The 22,818-nt window shown below is 37.1% G+C and overlaps 2 protein-coding genes across 3 annotated transcripts; both read left to right on the top strand.

The window, feature by feature from the left end:
• Window positions 1-1,299: 1,299 nt before the first annotated feature.
• Window positions 1,300-8,623, top strand: hdac10 (histone deacetylase 10). Its single transcript, XM_060886154.1, has 20 exons — window positions 1,300-1,492; window positions 1,573-1,707; window positions 2,317-2,413; window positions 2,506-2,603; window positions 2,892-2,996; window positions 3,082-3,150; window positions 3,248-3,374; window positions 3,538-3,603; window positions 3,702-3,761; window positions 4,054-4,143; window positions 4,242-4,345; window positions 4,597-4,664; window positions 5,045-5,252; window positions 5,538-5,628; window positions 5,936-6,021; window positions 6,868-6,921; window positions 7,005-7,086; window positions 7,242-7,433; window positions 7,833-7,992; window positions 8,233-8,623. The coding sequence occupies exons 1-20, from the start codon at window positions 1,431-1,433 to the stop codon at window positions 8,265-8,267; spliced, it is 1,989 nt and encodes a 662-aa protein (XP_060742137.1). The 5' UTR covers window positions 1,300-1,430; the 3' UTR covers window positions 8,268-8,623.
• A 1,204-nt stretch (window positions 8,624-9,827) lies between these two features.
• Window positions 9,828-22,171, top strand: parvb (parvin, beta). Of its 2 annotated transcripts, none has more exons than XM_060886149.1 (13): window positions 9,828-10,442; window positions 16,714-16,803; window positions 17,836-17,906; window positions 18,520-18,622; window positions 18,826-18,966; window positions 19,038-19,153; window positions 19,245-19,303; window positions 19,390-19,409; window positions 19,973-20,034; window positions 20,275-20,343; window positions 20,586-20,687; window positions 20,832-20,904; window positions 21,766-22,171. In XM_060886149.1, exons 1-13 carry the CDS (start codon window positions 10,331-10,333, stop codon window positions 21,840-21,842), a joined length of 1,095 nt encoding a protein of 364 aa, XP_060742132.1. In that variant the 5' UTR covers window positions 9,828-10,330; the 3' UTR covers window positions 21,843-22,171. The 2 variants fall into 2 exon arrangements, with proteins under 2 accessions (XP_060742132.1, XP_060742133.1); XM_060886150.1 differs by lacking the exon at window positions 9,828-10,442 and adding an exon at window positions 14,223-14,300.
• Window positions 22,172-22,818: the final 647 nt, after the last annotated feature.

The raw sequence follows: 22,818 nt of genomic DNA on the forward strand, positions 1-22,818 counted from the left end.
TGGACCTTTGCTCTTACGCCCTGCACACTGGATACACCAAACAAACAAGACCTGCTGTTTTGGATAATGCAATGATTTGGTGTCTAGTCATCATAAAAAAAATAAAATAAAATAAAGAAATCATTTGTCCCTTGTCTTAGTCACTGAGATCTTTAAACTTGCCCATTTTTCCTGTATCCAACACGTCAAGATCTGACTGACAGACATTTATCTCTGTCAAGTGAACTAGGCATTTAGTCCATTAATGTCTGTTCATTATTCAGTCTCTGTAGACAGGAGTTGCATCAGTTTTTTTTTTTTCAAGAAAACTGTTGTGTTGTTCTGTCTAGATAATGTGTATTGTCTTGTGGTTTTACTATCCTCTGTATTAATGTATTTTTTACACTCATCTCCTACTTGTGTGTATCTGTACTGTATGTATTACTGTGTGCTGTGCCACTGCATTGTTATCTGTTAATATTAACATAATAAATATAGTCATTTTAACTACTAGAGCTGGGGTGTCAAACACATTGTCACCAAGGGCCACATCAGCATAATGGTTGCCCTCAAAGGGCCAGATGTAACTTTGAGGCAGTATAAATGTAATGTAAAATAAATGCAAATACTTCTTAATGTTAAATAACACTGGATTTTTATTATTCAACTTACAAATATTACATATATATTTGTATAAATGTAAAAAGAAATGTTTGCTTGTTGCTCTATTATAACATAAATCCTAATTTGTCAGCTAATGAAACCCACATTACTCCATCAATCATCGATCAAACTATCCAAGTGAATAAGGATAAATAACAAGTTATGACATTAACTTTGTCAACAAACATGTATTCGCCTTCCCATATTTCTTGAAACAGACTTCCATCTGCATCAATTTTTCTCTTCCTGGACATTTTGGGATTATTGTTTGTATTGTTTACAAACAATTGTATTGTTTGATTATTGTTTCTTAATTCGGAAAATGCACTGATGTGGAAACACTGTCATCTAGTGGTGGGATTCCGTCACTTCACGGATAACATGATTGGCATGCATTATGGGAAATGTAGTTTATGGTCAATGCACCTTTTTGACTTATTTATTATAAAATAATCAGACTTCAATCAAAAATTTCCTATTTACTTACACTATCTAAACTCTCTCTCTCTCTCTCTCTCTCTCTCTCTCTCTCTCTCTCTCTCTCTCGTACTGCTTTTGTTTTTTGTACGCTATTGGTGACATCTGGTGGCCAATGGGAGGAAGTGCATCAGTTTGTCAAATTATGTGTTTATGTGAATAAATGAACCCTCAGCCATCTTTGGTCACGTGCTCAAGGCAGAACGTTTTGTTTTGTTCTTGTACATACTCCTATTGTAAATTCTAAATTTTTTACTCCTCATAGTCTTTCCTTATACTGTAATAGCACAACAGAAACCAGTTTGTTCATCATGTCTGGAACTGCATTAATCTACGATGAGGAAATGACTGGGTACAAACTTCTCTGGACTGAGTAAGTGAGATTTAGATCATGTGTGTAGGTTTTGCAGAGTGTTGTTTCAGACACGTGTTAAAGTGGTTTGTTTTCTGCAGCCCAGTTTGTAAGATCGAGGTTCCTGAGCGTTTAACAGTCAGTTATGATGCGCTGAAGTCCATTGGTTTGGACAGGAGATGTGTTTGTGTTCCCACTCGTCAAGCCACTGATGAGGAAATCCTACTAGTTCACAGGTAAACGATCCTGCTGTTGCACTGTGTGTGAATCCTAACCATATTGCTGCTAATAATAAGCTGTGAAAAGCTTCTCTAGATAACTTACAAGGGGAAAGTTGCTAGACGCCTCCAGATATCATAGACTTCTTAAATACACATTCGATTCATGTTTGTTTGTATATCAAATGTCACCAGAAGAAGGAAGATTTCTGAAAACAAATCGTCACTGGATGTGATTACATTTACATGTGAGACATGTGAGCCTGGGACGTGATTCAGGGACATGTGGGCATGGGACATGTGATTCTGGGACATTTGAGCCCTGGGCATGAGACGTGTGATTTGGGGACGTGTGATTTGGGGACGTGTGATTTGGGGACGTGTCATTTGGGGACGTGTGATTCGGGGACGTGTGATTCGGGGACGTGTGATTCGGGGACGTGTGATTCGGGGACATGTGAGCCTGGGACATGTGGTCCAGTTTCAGCTTCTTTTCAGTGCTTTTATTTATTACTTACTTTGTTTGTTTGTTTGTGCCTTTTATTATAGGCACAATTGCCTGTTTATCACCAAACTCTGTGGGTACTTGTATCTTATTTTATGTCTTATTTTGTGTTCCATGTGCAGTAAAGAATATCTTGAAGCTGTGAAACAAACCCCTCACATGAGCTTGGAGGATCTTCTCACCTTCACTCAGCAGTTTGGTGATGTTTATTTTCATCCCGTAAGACACAATTTTGCAGGACACCAGAAGCCATGAAACTTTTTTTTTAATGGTTGACACAATTATAGTTATGGTCCCTGAAATATTTGTAGAATATCTACCACTGTGCTACGCTGGCGGTTGGTGCTGCACTGCAGCTGGTGGATAACATTATGGCAGGGAAAGTGAGGAACGGGATGGCTCTTGTAAGGTAAACTTCAAGGTTGGAATTCTGTGCGTTAATTAACACAATCATTTGACTTATTTGTGTTAAGTGAACTTTCTGAAAAGTGAGTCTTTTAGGTTGTCACCTGAATAAATTCTCCACCTAAAATATCCACCTGTCTAATCTACATATCCACATGATGATTTAAAGTGTGATTAAATTAAATTAAATTGAAATAATTTTTTTTTTGTATGTAGTTTTTATCCAAATAGTGCTGTAATTTTCTCCTGATTCTTTCTCTCTGTTTGTAATCCTGTTCTGCCTTGTGTTCAGGCCCCCTGGTCATCACAGCCAGCGGAGTGAAGCCAGTGGTTTCTGTGTGTTCAATAACGTGGCCATAGCTGCCCTCTATGCCAAGAAACACTACAACCTCAACAGGTTTGGAGTAGATTATAGCATGAGAGATTAAATGGCATCAGCTAGTGTCACCGGAAATGGGCCTCTTTTTTTTTCTGGTATTTAGGGTGTTGATTGTGGATTGGGATATTCACCATGGACAGGGAGTGCAGTACTGCTTTGAAGAGGATTCCAGGTTAGTATGTTTATAGCAAATCAGAGTGAAGGTCAAACCAAGCACTTTGTCCTACTCGCTGTCTGCCACTCTCTTCCTTTTACTTATTGTCTTACAGTGTACTGTATTTCTCATGGCATCGCTATGAGCACCAGAGTTTCTGGCCAAACCTTGCTGATTCTGACTATGACCGTGTGGGAAAGGGCAAAGGATCTGGTTTTAACATTAACCTGCCCTGGAATAAGGTACTACTTTCAGTGTCGGTCACATTCCACAGTTCATTTTAAGCCTATTGGTGTTTATCTAGAATTAAATATCGCATTCTGAACTTCCTCTTAGTCGTTACAATACACAATTACACTTTGGTTTATATTTTGGGTTCTTATCGTCCCTGTCTTTTGTCCCCAGGTGGGAATGACCAATAGTGACTACCTCGCAGCTTTTTTCCATGTTCTCCTGCCCATCGCATATGAGGTAACTATTATAGACCTTCTGAAGGTCTAGGTTCTGAAATTTTAGTTCTTGTATAGGTGCAGTAGTAAACCTCCTGATCTTGTCTCATGTTGTTTCAGTTTGATCCTGAGCTGGTGTTTGTCTGTGCAGGGTTTGATTCTGCCATCGGAGATCCAGAGGTCAATAATAATTCCAATTTATTCCATGCCATAAACACCAATGATCATATGATTGATCTGAACTTTATCTAGTTTTACAGTCTAACCTCTTCTCACTGATCGTGTATGTGTTAACATATAGTTTCATTAAAAAGTAATTAAAAAAACATCAGACCTTCAGATCTATTCATCATTATATATATTTATTGCTTGTAAATTCAAATAATACACCACTCCTAAAGGTCCTAAAGGAAAAGTACAATGTTAAATTTCTTTTCAAGATGCCAGTTGTGTATGATTGTGTTTTTTCCAGGGTGACATGTGTGCTTCTCCAGAGATTTTTGGCCATCTTACCCACCTGTTGATGTCTCTGGCTGAAGGCAGGTTGTGTGTTGTCTTGGAGGCATGTACACTGCTGGAAACCTAAAAATATGCTCATGTTTGTGTTCACCAAGTGTTATAAAGTAATGTAGTAATTCCTCCTTCTTTTCTGTGTATTAGGGAGGATATAACTTGACGTCTCTCGCTCAGTCAGTTTGCCAAACCGTACAAACTTTGCTTGGAGATCCCACACCGGCGCTGAATGTTGGTCCGCCGTGTCTCAGGTGTGTTTAGCTGCAAGATATTCACTATCACGTAGTACATCGTCCTATTTCTGTGGAGATTTGCAAGGAAAAGCTACATGATGTGGTCTCTCGTAAGATGTATTAATAAAAGAAAATGGCTTATTTTACTTTATATTAAAAATAAAGAAAAAAATGTTGCATGTTTTAATATGAATCACTTTAGTCTAATAGTATGTGTCTGGATTAGCATGGATTCTATCCTATATTTACATATCTAATCTCCTCTGCAGTGCTCTGGAGTCTATTCATAACGTCCGAGCTGCTCACCAGGGGTACTGGGGCTATCTCAAACACATCGGTATATTTTTTTTATTTTTTATGAATTCAAATTAAAAGAAAAAAATAAATTTTTAAATAGAGTAATGTATGATAACCGTATTAATATGGTGTTCCTAATGAAATGGCAGGTCAACATATGTAAGTGTTTACATTAACAGAATTTGGTAGATTCTGTTATCTGGAGCGACTTACATTTATCTTATTTATATGCGATTAAGGGTTAAGGGCCTTTCTCAGGAGCCCAGGAGTGGCAAATTGGTGGTTCTGGGATTCGAACTCACAACCTTCTGATCAGTAGACCAACACTTTAATCAATAGGCTATCATATCAGAAGTCATCTCAGATGAGTAGATCAAGAACAGACATGCAAATAACGTATTTGTTTAATATGATCATTAGTGTCCTCCGTCTCGGAGCCGAGCACCAAGCGCTGCAGAGTGGAGGAGACAATCGAGCATCTCGTCTGGCCTGAACCCTTACCTAGAGATGCTCCTCCTGTGCACACGGCTGCACTGATCTCTAAAGGCTTGGAGGACTCGCTCCCACAGGCTTGTCACCTCCTGGGTCAAATATCACCAAAGTATATAGAGGAGGCTAAGAAAATCAGGTTATTTACAGAAAGCACTGTTTATTCTTTTAGTAGTTAATTTCAATTCTGTATTTTATTGTATTCAAAATTGAAGATCTCAGCATCGTCTAAATGTTCAATAACTCCACAGCAACAGTGATCTATGGAAAAAAAGGTAGTTTTGTTTGTTAAAGATTTTGTTCGGTGTGTGTGTTTGTGTGAAGCAGCTCTTCTCCACATAATGTAGATTTGTTTTAAATTGTTGTTTGTTTGTTTGTTGTTGTTTTTTTGGTCTGTAAACTTTACAATGTTTTCTGTTAACAGGAAGAAACATTTTCAGGACGTGACTGATGAGACGTCCTTGCAGTGTATACAGGATGTTGTCTCACTTTTGGAGAAAATCAAGAACAACGAGGTAAAATTGTTCTAATCTTGAAGTGTATTAGATACAACTTTAACCGCTTAAAATAAATTTACCTTTTTTCATTAAATCACTTGATGAAATCTGAGATACCATGATATCTTCATGTATAAGTAATGAAATGTTATATGCATGCCTCTTGTTGCCATACTTTTTTGATTTTATTTTAAAATATATTGCTATTTACTTTATATAAGGTTCTTTTCTCTTTAAAACTACCTGGAGATAGCAGACCTTGCTGCAGTAGAAAAATGAGATGCTACGTAATTAAAACACAGTTCTAACGCTGTGTCATGGGCAGGTGCGGAATGGCTTGATCACGGTGCCTGATGTGTTTCTATCTCTGAAATGTGCTGTGGAACATGCCAAAAACTCACCGGCTGAGCGGTATATACTTTAAAGCATTCTGAGTATGAAAGTAAAGTGTGAAAATAAAGTGTTTAATCTTTAAAACTTTACTATTTTCTTCTACTTTTGGCTTTTCCTGTTAGGGGTCACCACAGCGAATCATCTTTTTCCACCTAACTCTTTCCTCGACATTCTCTACTCTCGCACCAGTTTCCTTCATGTCCACTATTAACACATCCATATATCTCCTCTTTGTCCTTCCTCTTGACCTATTACCTGCAGCTCCATCTCCAACATCCTTCTACCAATATAACCATCTCCCTCCTCTGTACATGTCCAAACCATTTCAATCTAGCCTCTCTGACCTTGTCAACAAAACAGCCAACCTGAGCTGTCCCTCTGATGTGCTCGTTCCTAATCCTGTCTATCTTCGTCACTCTTAAAGAGAACCTCAACATCCTCATCTTTCCTACCTCCATCTCTCTTTTTCACCTCATGTCTTCTCTTCACTGCTACAGTCTCTAACCCATACAGCATAGCTTGTCTCACTACTGTCTTGTACTTTTTTCCTTTACATCTTGCTGACACTTTTCTGTCACACAACAGAACACTCCTGAAACTTTTCTTCACCCACTCTAATCTGCCTGCACTCACCACTTCACTTCTTTTTCACACTCCCCGTAGCACTGGACGATTAACCCCAGATCACCTTCTTGACCTGTAACCTTGGCTCCCTTCGTAGCCTGTAACCTCACTGATCTAATTCCCTCCCTCTCGTTCATACACATGTGTAAAGTGTTTAATCTTTAACCTGTTGAGAAGCTGACAGTAACTTTACAGAAATGTTTGTGCTGTACACTACACTGTATGTGTGTTTTATTTCAGGATTCTGGTGCTGTTTGTGGGGGATGGTGACGTTCCAGTGGACACTACAGATGGGTGGGATTTGGTTTTCCTTATACGGTGTGTGTGTGTGTGATGTTCAGAGAGACTTTATTCTAATGAAGATGTTTACTCTACAGAACAGTGCTTTTAGTACAGATCTGCAGAAAAGAGCCTGAAGGAGTGAAGTCGCTCTATCGTGTGCCTGTGTGCCTCAACAAGGTGTGCGTTATTATACTATTACAATCCACTATGGATTATATATAATATATATTTCTGTTGATTATATTTCTTTTGCCAAACAGTTTCAGTGCATAATGAAGACAGAATATAGCCTTGAAAAGCAGGATAAAAATCTCTTCTTCTGCTTCCCTCAGGATGTGTTCTCCAGTGCGAGTGTCATGGCCGCAGTGTTGGGTCTGCTTCTGCCCCTAGCGTATGAGTTTAATCCAGGCCTGGTGCTGCAGGTGGTGGCAGAGGGAAGTGGAGGGTTGGAGGTGTGTGTGTGGGCACAGCTCACCAGCCTGCTGCAGGGAGTAGCACAGGGCAAAACTCTCGCACTGCTCAAGGTATGCTGCAGTAAAGCATAGACCTCCTTCACTTTTTGAAAGGAACCCATATAAACCGCATTAACAGAGACTGACGATTACCTGCTTGTACATCATGCAGCTTCATTTAAAAGTAGTAGGCTTATTTTAGCTGGATATGTCTATAGGTTATAATGAGTAATAAGTAAAATAATTATTCTTTGCATAACTCAAAACTAAAAATATTGTAGATCAAATATGCGAAGAAAGTCAAAACTTCAGTCCGATCCTGTAACAGATAGAATGGACCGGAAGTGGATTTGAAACTAAAAATCTAGACATGTTTACATAAATGAAGGTACTTTTAATTAGTATCTATCTATCTATCTATCTATCTATCTATCTATCTATCTATCTATCTATCTATCTATCTATCTATAGGGCTGTGACAGAGACATGGTGAGGGCTACAGGAGCCTCTCTTTCTGGGGCTGCTGCTCCATCGCTCAGGTCTCTGGATCCTCCTCTGCCTGAGGATGTGGAGGTTATAGAGGCACAAAGGAAGAGACTACAGCAGCGATGGGGTCTACTGTTGAACACTGGTGAGTACCTTGTACTTAGACTGTAGCACTGTTCTGTTATCTGTTTGTACAGTAAGTGTTTAATTGGATGAAGTTAATTTTCTCTGACAGTAATCCTGGCTGTAAATTCAATAACAGATATATATATATTCATGCGTTTATTTGTATGGTTCATTCTGTCTAAACAACTCATTCACAGAGACTTGTACTGCAGACAAAGAAAGGGTGACTTGTAAAGTGTATAATTCTGTATGTGCTCAGTTTCAGGAAGTGGGACAGAGAGTCAGGACAGATGAAAACTTCTACTGCTGCTGTTTGTGACCTTTACCTTTATCATTTCTATAAGTAAACAATAGAAGTTACTTCGTTAATGATGTGTGACAGTTTTTGTATTTTCTGCTGAGTGTTATGGGTGTGAACAGACTTTAAATGTGATGTGTATGTTGTTGTTAGACTGGGTGTTATTAGACATTAGAACAGGCTTTTAAGAGTGAACAGGCTTTTAAGAGTGATGTGTATGTTGTTATTAAACAATTATATGTATAGATTTAACACATGATGAAAAAGTTTGTCCTGATTCATTAAGAACAAATGTTTGACATAAAACCACTGGCACTGTGAACAATTAATTCATTAAATTTACTGCTTTTAACCCATCGATTCTTAAACTGGGTCAAAATGAAAAAAAATGTCTTTATTCCAGCTTAAGTAAGTAATATACACCTTAGGTTCAGGTTATTTAAACATCTGAGGAAAAAACTTTAAAATAAGTACTAATCAGAAATGCTATTATATTTCATTTTACATGACACTTATACACTGATTTTAACAGAAATATCTACAGTATATTACAAATTGAAATAAATATACAGTGTGTATATTAAAAGGCATGTTACAAAGATGGGTCAGTGAGACACAGACTAGAAGAAGATACCAGAATATAAGGTTGATGATATACAGTGAGATTGTTTCAGTTTATCTTGTAACTTTTGTATATGTTCTTTTTTATTTTTAGAATTCACCATAGATCATTAAAGGTAAAATGGGTTTATATTTAAAAATCATGTCATTGGTTTTCTCCTGAAGATATTCAGGATGCTAAATTTACATCCTTGGTCCTGGCAGTGGGAGGAGGCAAAGGCAGTGTGGAAAGCCAAACAGTTCATAAACATGGCAAAAGTGGCAAATGGAAGTATTAATGCAAACCCCTATGCTTAATTACTTGCTAATAACCACATTCACAACCACTAACCACAAACTTTATAAATCACCGTTTCATACTAGTTGGTTATTTTATGGCAATGTTATGATTATATAATATATTTTTTTTTATATTTAATAATCGCATAGAAAATCCTGCATTCTAAAAAAATCATGTTTTATTAAACAGTATTTATTTATTTATTTTTTTTAAATGCCTTTTGGATAACAAACTTAAATGTCTGATGTTTTATTTTAATTTTGCAACCGTGAAAAGAGAAGTGTGATCATCACAAATGAAAGATGTCTGAGGAAGGTTCACATCCTACCTGAAAATCACAGCGATGCCAGAAGGAATTCACTTAGGGATCATAAAGGATTGAAAACAACTCACATGGGAGGAAACCAGAGAACATGGAAGGAAACTCATGGGGACATGCATGGAAGCGTTCAGACAGAAACCCAAGCTAAAAATTCAAAGATTTGATATTTTTTATTATTTCAATCATACTGATTTAACCATTTTACTCAAACATTTAATGTATGAACAGGTTCATTAACAATATAGTTGTTATTTGGAGACCCAGCAGAGATGCCTTGTTGCCCTGTGCACAGCACATGGTATACATCAAGTCAAGAAGCTTTTATTGTCATTTCAACCATATATAGCTGTTGCAGTACATAGTGAAATGAGACCCTGGTGCTACATAAAGGACATAGAACATATGACATAGATACATAGATCAAATAGACATAGATACATAGATCAGTGGTTCTATTAACACGTGTATTTTATTTACCTACATACCTAATTTACCTTCTTAGCATAAAGGTTCGTTGTTAGGGAACTGCACATCACTAGTGTTGAATAGTGTTGACTTTAAAAGCCCTCTTAACAATATAAACTTGTTTGAAATATTCTCCGAGTTTATGGACCTTTTGGCGTTCCATAGGTCAGCCCAGTGACTGTATAACGAGTCACCCTTCACTTGTTCGTCCAAACGCAGGCCTCTTTCCGCTTGGCCATTGTCTGTGCCGCTGTAGTGCTTTAACGTGGCATCTTTGCTACCACCAGGTGCGCTCTGAAGTGTACTGAAGGTGTCGTTTCTGGATTTGAAACACAGCCCTGGTTGCAAAGGAAATCCCAGAAGTTTGAGAGATGTCCGGTGTTTCATCCAGATCAGCGGCGCACACGGGAAAGATGAAGAAGGACGAGTCTTTTCTCGGGAAGCTCGGAGGCACTCTGTCTCGCAAGAAGAAAGCAAAAGAAGGTAAAAAAGAAATAAATAAACAAAAATCTGAATTGTTGATAGAGACCTCCTTATAGGAGTAATTAACATGTGTTGTACATTAGAGCTTCTGTCCATGGTGCTGTTTTAAATACACTTCATTTTCAGCAGTGCCTGAGACATGTCTTGTCTGGCATCAGTTACCCCTAAAGCTTTTTAATCATGTTCATTCAAAGGATACATATGAATGGTAATAAGAGTGAAGAGTCGCTGTATAGAATAATCCAGTGAAGTCATGTGGAAATGTTAAGCTGAAGGCTGACACTGGTGCTGATGAAATGAACATAAATAGACAAGTATGCCAGGAATGCAGGGATGTTAAGATAACAGTATTTAATTTTCTGCCTTTGTTTTATCTCCAGTGGCATTAGTGTTTAAAATGAAAAACTTCTTCCGTTTGTCTCTATGCTTTTATTTACATACATATTTGTTTTACTACATTTAGTCTTATACTTCACCGGTCACCCCATTGTTATGTGTGAACAGCTGCAAAGTGTGTGTGTGTGTGTGTGTGTGTGTATGTGTGTGTGAGAGCATGTGAGCCAGCTCTTTCACATGACTGTTAAACACTTAATTTTCTTGACAGATTTAATGCCATTCAGATTTTTTTAACAAGGAAAAATTGTTAATTAACTTACTTTTATGATTATTTGACATCCTTTGTGTGCAAATGTATGTGTCTCGAAACTTCCTCTGTGCCTGCAGAATTTTTAAAATGAGGAATATTGTAACTATTGTTTTGTCTATCAACAATTAAGTTGCTTAGGAAGTTTGCCCTGTGACAGAAATGTAACTGTGTGAACTGAATGTTGGACTGAAACAGCGTAATGACAGCTGGTGAGTTTGTTGTTGTTGACCAGGCATGTACAGAATGTGATCTTTTAAACCTTAAATAATCATACAAACCCTTATTATTTAATCGCTAATGTTATTTTAGATGATTATGAATTGAAATTAAAGTATGGGACGGACAAATGCTCAGACAAATTCAAATCTCCCTCCCATCTCCCCATCTGTGTATGTTTTGAGCTCATTCATTCAGAGAGAACCCTCACAGCCTCACACAAGTGTGCTAGTACCCATCTGAGAAGCTACTGCAAAACCTTGTGGGTCTCTGACCATCACACCCATATGTGCTTGTTGAACATTCCATTCCACATTTATTCCCACTTTTCTGTTCTAAAATTTCCACTTTTCTGGACAGGCTTTCCACTGGACTTTGGAGAGTGACTGTCCTATAAATCTCTTGTAGCTGAATGAACACAAAACACCACAGCTACGAGAGCATTGGTGAGGTCAGGCTTTGATGTCCAGCACAGAGGACAGGGTGCAGTCTGTGTTCCAGTTCATCACAAGTGTGTTTAGTGAGGTTGAGGTAAAGGACACTTGAATTCTTTTACTCCATGCTCCATGGAGCTCCCTTTATGCACAGGGGCATTGTCCTGTTGGAGCAGTTTTGGACTCTGTTCCTGTGTTCACAAGCCTTTTGGCCATTTAGTGTGTTACAGTGTGCTCTTTCTGTTGTTTCAATGGAAAGTGGCTTTATGGAGTGTATTGTTAGGTAAATTAATTAGCTTTGATGTTATTACTCTGGTGTAGTTTAGAAAAGGTTTCCCAGGCTCTTTCACTGTGTTGACATTTATTCCATTTTTATGGTTAGCTTTAGTAGCGTTAGGTAAAAAAATTGCAACAAAAAGGGAAAAATAATAAAAATACAATTAAAAAAGAAAATTAGGGACAATGACAAATAGGATGATCTAATATTTAACAATTTTTGTGACACATACAGTACAGCCCAGATAAATCAAGTCATCATCTAATATAAAATGCTACATAAAGTTTATCATACAGTAATGATATTTTCCAGTGCAAATAGAGGACCTTGTTTATATTTCTTATGTATTACATGTGGTATTTTCTTTTTTTTGTCAGCAATATGAATTTGTCATTTGCAAAAATATGCTATCCATATAGTAATAGCCAGGCTTGTGTTTGAGACTGGTGTTGTGTGTGCTTAACTATTTAAACACTGATGTATGGTATTGTGAAATTCAGCTGTTAATTAAACTGGGTTGTATATGGCAGCTTGCCACCACTGAAACCAGCAGCATACAGCAGCAGTACCTTATATCCATGTTGTGGACATTAAAACTGAGGTCCTGAGAAGGAACTGTTACTGTAAGTGTATTGAGACCCTCAATACACTGTCTGTCCCCTGGCTGGAAAACTGATGTTCTAGATATATTTTTCTAGGGTGGTACTTCTGGGTGGATCATGAGCATGTGGTCAATGATGGAAACAATTTGCTTCAAACAAACATAAGCGATTAAACCAAAACAAAGATTAGACTGATGAGATGTTTAGTATGACAGCTTTGGAGTTCTCTTCCTGTTGGATTTGTTATGTTGCACTGTGCATTGCCTTCTTATCTGTGTGTCAAAAGTTTGTGGATACCTGCTGATAACGCTCTTTTGAACATCCCAGTCCTTATTTAGTCTCCTGTTTTGTTGTTATAATGAGCTCCACTCTCCTGGGAAGGCAGCATGGCTGTGGGGGTTTGTGTTCATTTTAAAGGTGTTAAGTGGGTTTGAGTCAGAGTCAGGGCTCTGTGCAGGACACTCGAGTTCTTCACTCCAACAATGTCTCCAAATGTAAGAGAAATCAACACTTTTTATTAACAGGTAACTTTATATGATTTCCCTGGTGCTCCAGCTGTTAAGATGCCATGTGGCTCAGGTTTGATTTCTGGGCAGGAAACCTACCCAGTCTCTAGGGGCTGCACAAACCAGTGTGCTCTCATAGCCGGTCCCAAGATGAAATAAAAATTGGAGGGTTGTAACAGGAAGGGATTTTATCAAAACCTATGCCAAATTAAATATGGGGATCAGTGATCTGCTGTGCTGAGAGAAGCTGGAAGAAAAAAACAAACTTTATTTCCAACACATCCTTTACATTATTCCTTTATATTATTGTAAATTTCTTTGTCGTCTTCTCAAACTTTCTCTCAGATTGATGTGTGTTTGTTTGATGCGTGTGTTTGTTTATCCCTGGGAGTTCATTCTTGCCACTTTCCTAAACACTGCAGCATGTGTGTGTGTGTGTGGTGTGACCAATGTTGCTCAAAGACTTTTTTTTACACAGAGAGTAACTGACAGTATTATGGTTAAGTTTATGGTTTTCTTATATTCCGCGATACCGCCATTACTTACTCAATGATTTCAACAGGGCCTATGTTATTAGTTCCAAAATGTGTGAAAATGCAATGCAGGGTCAATGCAAATTGTCAAGTGAGAAACAGAAATAAATTCAATATTTCCTATCTGAATGGTTGCCACTCTTAATTAGCTATTAAACTTGTGCTGTAAGTTAACCACGTCACATTCCCTCACTGTGGATGCTCAGTGTAAGTCACCACAATAAAAGTTCCTTAAAACGATTATACTAAAAAATCTCTAATTAAAATGAAACAAACAAATATTTTTTTAATTTGAATCAGAATTTTTTTGGTCTGACTATTTAGATTTGCTTGCTTGTCTAATAAGAAAAAATATATAACGATTTTATGGAGTAAAGATGTTTGAATTGAAATGTCCTTAAAGGCCAGTTCTGCAAACCTTAGCACCAGAAACACAACCCATGTGTCACTCATTTGAATAGAAATTTTGTAGCAGACCATCAGAGCTCCTGCTGTTGTATTTCCTAATGAACAAGTTAGTTTTTTCTCAGATAAGCAGAGCTGACCGTGACAAGCGTTAAGTGCAAGTCATTGTTTTCCCCTTACCAGCAGTCACATTCTCCACTGTGTACTGACTGTAGTGACACAGAAGACAGTTACTAAAAGTAAGTTGTAAATATTTGATCCTTTGCTTTGAATTTTGACCCATATAGCAATTTTCTAATTGTAAATGTAGACCTGCTTAATTATTTGACAGAGCACAGCTGCAGTAATCATGTTTGTAATAAAATAAATGCAGTAGAAACAGCTGTATAATTCAGCACAGTCTGTTCCCTGTTTCTCATTTGACGGTTATGTGTCAAATCTAACCAGCCACACTCCAGAAATATCCAGAGCTACATTTATAGTGACTCCATGTGTGTCTAAGCTCAAATAGCCTTTAATATATCCTGCAGAAGATGTTTTCCTAGAGAAAAGCTGTAGATATGGTTTGATTTTGCATCTATGGAACTTTTATTTTATATTTTAATCTGCTTGAACAACACATGATCACTTAGCAAGTGAATATATAAACTGAATAAAGGAAAAGTTATTTAATGTGTATTATGAGATTATTATATAACTAATATAAGATCATTAGACCTAATTCTAGACAGATTTGCTAATTTCATAATTAAAATTCCTTTATAGAAATAAATGCTTGAATTTGTCTATATTCAAGATATTGCACTTGTTAAGATTTTTTTTTTTTTTTGCACTGCAGGGTCTTTTTCAAATTAACCCTGTAGGTTAGGACAGAAAATGACAAAAATCTGATCTGAACTCGGACCTGTGTAAATTATTCGTATACAAGATGCAGTTGTATTGATTTGTACTGGCTGTAAGTGGTTCTCTGTGACAAGGCAGTAAGATGCAGCCTGCTCAGCTGCACTTTGCTAATGGACTTGAACATGAAAATGGTTTCAGGAGATGAAGCCTGCATTGCTTTTAAGGTATATATAATATGTAGCTCAACAGTAGGCAAAGGCTTGCTGATTAATTTAAAACGTTTAATTAAATGTCCAGTCCAGGACAACACACTGTACATCAGAGCTAATGAGAATGATCTAAAAATATATATTTGCTATTTTTTATTTTTTTATTTCAATATCTGCACACAGGCTGATAAACAAGATTTCCAGTCTCTGAATTTGTATTATAAGGGTTATTTGGCATAGCTATTGACTCTATGCATAAAGAAATGTCCAGTTGTTTGATTATCATGCAACCTATGTTCATGAACACATTAGAATATTAAAAAAAGGTCATTATACAGAGCTGCCAGACTACCTGTGCTTTCCTGTCCTTTACGATTCAGCCATGTTATGATTTTCTAGCTGTTCTTGTCTCCCCTCCTCTCCTGTCGCCTAGTGAAACAGGAGCAGCAAAGTGAAGGGGGTTGTGCATGACAGAAATAACGCCTGCAAAAGCTAGATTCAATGCCATAGCCTTACAAACAGCAGCCCACACACACACACACACACACACACACACACACACACACACACACGCCCTTTCTGCCGTCATATTCTTAAGGGTACCTGCTGGATCCCGGACTGTATTTTACGATATGGCTGGGCTACTATGTGGGACTAAGAGAAAAAAGCAAGGTAGTGTTGTGTTAAAGGGAATCAATGAATGAAAATGATGTGTTTACTTGTTGGATAGCACAAATGTCCTTCATAGCGAACTCTGTTGTGTAATTATTATTATTTAGAATCGGTCTCTTTGACTATGTGTAGTGCAGCTCAATAGACTTCAGACTGAAAGCCTGATATTTGTTGATTGTACAGTCCATAAGCTCTACTACTTGCATGGATTAGCTTTGCACTCTCTCCTGTAAATTCAGGGCTTCTGTGATGTTTTATACCCAACCACCCCGGCTTTTCTGTTAGATCAGATTAGTTTGTGTCCAGAGGATTCCGAGATGATTTAGACTGTGCAGCCACTTTCAGAGCAAATAGCATAATTATGATAAATGCTTGTTGTAATCGCAAAGGAAATGACAATTTGTTCCAACATACAGTACAAGCTCCCCTTGCAAGCCTCTAAGTATAGCTACGTGTACAGGAAATAAAGAAATAATCACTTTCTGAAGTAGATTTTGTAGTTTGTAACTCTAGAAAAGTTCAGAGATGAGACTTAATTTAGCTTCTTAGCTCTATGACGGCATTAATATCAGTATCTCCGAGAGGGTGTGGCTGTGTTTTGGTGTCTCTGATATAAATCTCTGCCTTCAGCTACCCATAAGATATGGTGACAGCGGCATATGAAAAGAATCCAGCACACTGTATAACCAAAAAGGAAGTAGATTACATTTCCATCTCTATGGATAGACATTAGTGACCAGTTAAGAAAGGGGAAGAAAGAAAAGAGGAAATAGGGACAATTTGGGTGTAGGATAACTGTCTATGTTGGTTAAGCGGAATCACACAAATAAAAAAGGCCTTTGTGACAAAAGATCTACAAATAAAACAGACACTAGAGAAATCCCTTTTCTTACATTGCATATTGTTTTTGATGTTTGTGTGTCTTTAGTGAGTGACCTTCAGGAAGAAGGAAAGTTTGCCATCAATGCTCCACTCCTTCCTACCAGTACTGACCTGCTCCCAGAGGACATGCTGCTAGGTAACATACTCCTCCTTCATCATTAATTCAGCTCAATTAACTGTCTCGCTATCAGGAGTGATTTGAACACACAGTATTTGCATCGTGTGTATTCTCTGAAAAATAGTCAAGGCTTATTTTTCTAAAGCTTAAAGCACTTTTAGATTTCAGTAACTCTGAAATACCATACAAATATATCATATTATAGCACACTTTCATCTGTAGCTTTGCAGGAAGCTTTAAACATGTAAAAGAGAGAGTTTTGATGTCAGAAAACGTTTTAAGTAAAATCTCTTGAAACAGTCAGAAACCAATAATGAGGTGTGAGGCAGGTGAGGTGTTGAAATTATTTCAAATATTTAATATATGTGAAGGACCTCGTGTCTTAAATTTGCTGCCTCTTCCCTATTTTCTATTGTAGTGATAATGAAAATCAAGTAAAACAATAAAACATTTGCATTAATATTTATTTAAATAAAGTCAGGAATCCAGAAAGAGAAACGTGTACATTTTCCATCCATGACTCTAATGCCATTTTTGTTCTTGTCTAGAATCATAAAGAAGTAAGCTTTCTTATTTGTTTCAGCTTATTGTCTAAACGAACAAAGTTTAGTCCTAAATGAGATTAAATGTCATTTCCAGTGTGAATATAATTTCTCTTTGCTAACATTTAGACACCACCCAGTTTTACTCTGAATGACATCTGAGTCACAGGAAAGAGGAAAGATTTCATCTCTGTCTTTACAGAGAAGTGAGTGGGAAAACTGACTCACAAAATGTTTGGTCAGAGTGGAAATATATTTATACACACATACACATGTATATTATATATTATATGTCTATCATATACATATACAGTATATCTCCTTTCTTGGTGGATACAAAATGTCCGCCAGTATTAACCTTGTAGAGTAAATCTCCAATTGTTCTCATGAGGATTTATTTGTTTGGTTGGTTAATTTGACACAAACTGCAGCTTTTATTTATAATCTAAAAGGTTTTCTTTTTTTTAAGCTTATTGAACATGTTCATTATGTATTATTCTCTTCACAGAGGAGAATGCAGAGAGGATTATGTTAGATCCCACGTCTAGAGAAAATCCCAAATTTAAAGAGCTACAGAAGGTGTGTTTCTTGTTCTTTTTGCTTGTTTCTTTTGCCAACAAACTTTTGACTCCTAATGTATTGATCTCCTCATCAATAAACAAGTGCCAGACTCTGTATTTATAATAACACTCTCCAGTGTCACCCAAATGAGGATGAGGTTCCCTTCTGAGTCTGGTTCCTCTCAAGGTTTCTTCCTCTTTAATTTAAGGGAGTTTTCCTCTCCACAGTCACATCAGTCACCTCAGGATTGCTCATTGGGGATAAATACAAATACTTTAAATTTAAATATATGTCTAATATTAATCTTAAATATTAATTAATAATTTTGTTTTATATTAATCTTTGTATAAATAACTTTTTGTACTATGTTTCTTATGTTCTGTAAAGCTGCTTTGAGAAAATGTTCACTGTTAAAAGCGCTATACAAATAAATTTGAATTGAATTGAATTGAAAACACTGACAGCAGTAGACTTTAAGAGTAAAGCGTGTTGTGTAGTAAAAGCATTTCAGGACTCATTTCATGTATAGCTCATTCTGGTAAACTGAGTAGAGAGACAAGAAGAAGCCCAGTTATGGTGAAGCTGATCAGTGTTGCCTGAATAACAATGGTTACTCTTGCAATAAACCCAGGTTCTGATCGACTGGATCAATAATGAGCTGGAGGAAGAAAGGATCATTGTTAAAGATCTAGAAGAGGATCTCTATGATGGACAGGTGCTGCAAAAGCTGTTTGGTAAGAAAACATATTGAAAAAAGTAAGAAAGAGCAAATCTTTTAATCAATATACAGTATATGCTGATTTACACTAGGCACAACTAACTCTCTCTCTCTCTCTCTCTCACTCTCTCTCTCTCTCTCTCTCTCTCTCTCTCTCTCTCTCTCTCTCTCTCTCTCTCTCTCTCTCTCTCTGTGTGTGTGTGTGTATATCTCCAACAGAGAAGCTGTCAGGATGTAAGCTGAATGTAGCAGAAGTGACCCAATCAGAGATCGGTCAGAAACAGAAGCTACAAACTGTACTGGAATCAGTGAATGATTTGCTCCGACCTCAAGGCTGGACGATAGATTGGGGAGTTGATTGTGAGTACAACACTGTGAGGAGTGTGTGTTTATTTATACTTACAAGGCTAAATGTTTAAAATTTCTTTCAGCAATCCACTCGAAGAACCTGGTGGCCATCGTTTACTTGCTGGTGACTCTGGCTATGCACTTTATGGCCCCAATCAGACTTCCTGAGCATGTCTCTGTAAAAGTGGTGGTAGTCAAGGTGTGTAACTTGTCTATAAGAGAGACATGCTCATTCCATTAACATCATATGACATAAATAGTAAATATCTCAATCTCTTTATCTTCTATAGAAAAAGGAGGGCATCTTACACACATCACGTATAACAAAAGAACTCACAACTACTACAGAGTAAGTAAAGTGTTTTAGTCCCTTAGTGACATCTAGTGGTCAGATGAAGGTTTTGTAACCATTGTATTACTCCTTTTCTTTTGCAGGATGATGATGGGAAGATTCGGTGAGTAGGCAATATGTGGGTAAAAATGAGACATTTATCTGACAAGAGCTCCATATCTGACAAGTACACTGCATTGCCAAAAGTTTGTGGACCATCACACCATTATGTTTGCTTGTTGAATATCTTATTCCAGATTTCACCCCCTCCCCTACTCTTCTGGGAAGAATTTCGACTCCGATCATGTCTATGGGGATTTCTCATTCAGTCCCCAGAGCATTAGTGAGATCAGACACTGACGGGTGAGGAGGACTGGTGTGCAGTGTTCCAGTCCATCCCCAGTTCAGTAGGGTTGAAATCGGAGCTCTCTCACGTTCTTCCACTTAAACTTTTACACACTTCAGGTCCTCATGAAGCTGGAACAGTGTTTGGACTTCTTAGTTCCAGTAAAGGGAAATTTTAATGCTACAGTTCACAAACATCTCCTGTGAAGGGCAGAACCACATATCGGTGTGATAGTCAGGTGTCCACAAACTTTTGGCCATATTGTCCATGTAAATCAGTTGCACAAGTTTATGTAATATATCTTACATTTATAATAAACATATGCTGTTTTGTGGTTACAGAGAGGGATGCGTTTGACACCTTATTGGACCATGCACCTGACAAGCTCAATGTGGTCAAGACGGTAAAACACTTTGTCTCACAGTATTTAAGATCTCATCTTTTATAATGTTTTAAACTAGTGAAGTCTCTTTAAAGCTTTAAACCTTTAACCCTTTAAACCTTTAATCTTTAAAAGCTTTAAAACCACCAATTACTATTAGTAGTTCTTTCTATTGTATTAATTGTTTGATTGACTGATTGATTGATTGCCTGACTGACTGAATGATTGATTGATTGATTGATTGTTAATCATCTTTCTCAGTCCCTGATTACCTTTGTAAATAAACATCTGAACAAACTAAATCTGGAAGTCACTGAGCTGGAGTCACAGGTGAGTTTCTCCTCTTCTCTTCTCTTCTCTTCTCTTCTCTTCTCTTCTCTTCTCTTCTCTTCTCTTCTCTTCTCTTCTCTTCTCTTCTCTTCTCTTCTCTTCTCTTTCTGACAGTGCTTTATACATATTGAAAAGACTTACAAAGTTCCATACATATCCTGTATCTGTTAACATCTAAGCATTAATATATAATTTGTGCAACTCGTGTGTGTGTGTGTGTGTGTGTGTGTGCATGTTGATAGTTTGCAGATGGTGTATACCTGGTGCTGTTGATGGGCCTGTTGGAAGGTTATTTTGTACCGCTGTATAACTTTTACCTCACACCAGAGAACTTTGAGCAGAAAGTGAGTATACAGCTCCTCATTCATTCAGCTGCACTGACTGCTCTGTAACATAAACCATAACATATGTAATAATAATATATAAAATAAAAAGTTTTTTTTTTTTGAGGAGTGAGGAAATTTAATTTACAGTATTTGTGTGTCCAGGTACATAATGTAGCATTTGCCTTCGAGTTGATGCAGGATGGAGGACTAAAGAAACCCAAAGCTCGACCAGAAGGTGCTGAGTATTTAATAATTTACTAAGTTAGAACATCAGTGTATAGTATAAATCACTGTAGGAGTCACAGCCATAGCCAATGTTATAGAGAGATATGTCAGAGAAATATATATCATCTGACCTGTAGTTTGTAGTTGGTTCATTAGATGGCGACATTTACTATAAAACCATCCACAATATGCACAGAACTCCAGTATGTTTCTCTGAACCTGTAGGATATTTATATAATTTGACTAATAAACCAGTCTCAAATGTCATTAGTCGGACATTCCTGCAAATGTTTATGTCTCCTGGATTAATCTGTAATCACTAAACATTATTAGATTCACAACCACTGGTTAAAATGAACCAAAAATAAGATCAATGTGTAGATCAGTGTTATGAGGTTAACAGACTCTTAATCTCATCTGGCCCTACTGGTATTTTGGAGATTCTCTGATTATTGGTCTTATAAAGCTAAGGCTCATGGAGGTTTCTGCAAGACAAACAAAGAGAAACAAAGAATAACATGTCAGAATCACATAAAGGAACACAGTTTGTTGTTTCCTCACATGAACATATGGCCTGTGACAAGACTGGTGACAGGAAAGCAACGCATTATCAAACAGTTTTTCAGGTGCTGAATATACATTAGAATAACTTCAAGACACTTCCAATGTTCAAAAAGATGCCCCATTAGCCATACAGTTTGTCAGGTTTGGATTGTGATGAAGACTGTAGATGTGACTGATTCTTTTCTTAAAATGGTTTATGGGGCTCAGGGGAAAAAATCCACTGACTTATCCACTATTTTAGAACTGCCAGACTTTTACTCTAACACTCCCATTTGTTGTGTACACTGTGTGTGTGTGTGTGTTGTAGATGTTGTAAATCTGAACCTGAAGGCTACTCTGAGAGTCCTGTATAACCTCTTCACCAACTACAAAAGTGCTGAGTGATGGAGAAAAGAGAGTTTCACTGCGGATCAACACTTACCTTCTGACTCACTGATGCCATATGTCCACTGTTTGTATTTTATTTACACATGTTGCCTGTCTTTTTATGCTCTTAGGTACAGACGCTTCTGTTCTGTCAGAATGCACTAAATATAACTCAAACGCTACAATGCATAATTTATGAGAACTCGGCTCACTGCTCCCAACAGTGTTAAATTAGTTTAATAAACACTTGAGTTTTGGATATTCAATGATCTGTATACACTGTGGATTATTTAAAATATAATATATATTATAAATGTATTCTTACAGTTATTAAACATTTATACGTATATTGTGTTCCTGTAATTATTTTTTTTTATTGTTTGTTCAGGTTGCCATTTATTTATCAATTATATAAGCTAATTATTATCTACAAAATTTTGAAAGATAAAAGTGTGTATTGACTTGAATACAGAATCAGGTTTGTGCTTATTAGCCTGGACACACACTTTCTCCACAAGACCTTCTGTGATTGTATATAAACAGCTACACCATTCCACTTCATATAGGAAGTCTCTGACTCCAAAATCAATCCTATCCTGGGGAAAATGAATGAGGTGATGGATGTACAGCTGTTTATTTCCACATTTTTATCGTCAACGTGGGGAAATGACTAACGTGGGGAAAAGTGCAGAATATCAAGCCTAAGTCGGATTGTGATTTGTATGGGTTGAAAATAATACAGCTCTCCAAACCATACAAAACAAACACCAAACAAAAAAAGAGTTATAAATAATTGAAGAAGTGGCTATGGAAATCAATAAGCACATCATGAGATTGCACTCAATTACACAGCTATTAATCTTCCTTTTATTACCTTCTTAAAAGGAAGCAATGTGGGCGCCTCGTCTGCTTTAAAGGAACAAATACATTCACAACAATCCTATAAAATATTATTAAAACAAATCGCTTATAGCACAATAAGTTAATGCACATG

Source organism: Tachysurus vachellii, chromosome 14, assembly GCF_030014155.1.
Source record: "Tachysurus vachellii isolate PV-2020 chromosome 14, HZAU_Pvac_v1, whole genome shotgun sequence".
NCBI lineage: Eukaryota > Metazoa > Chordata > Actinopteri > Siluriformes > Bagridae > Tachysurus > Tachysurus vachellii.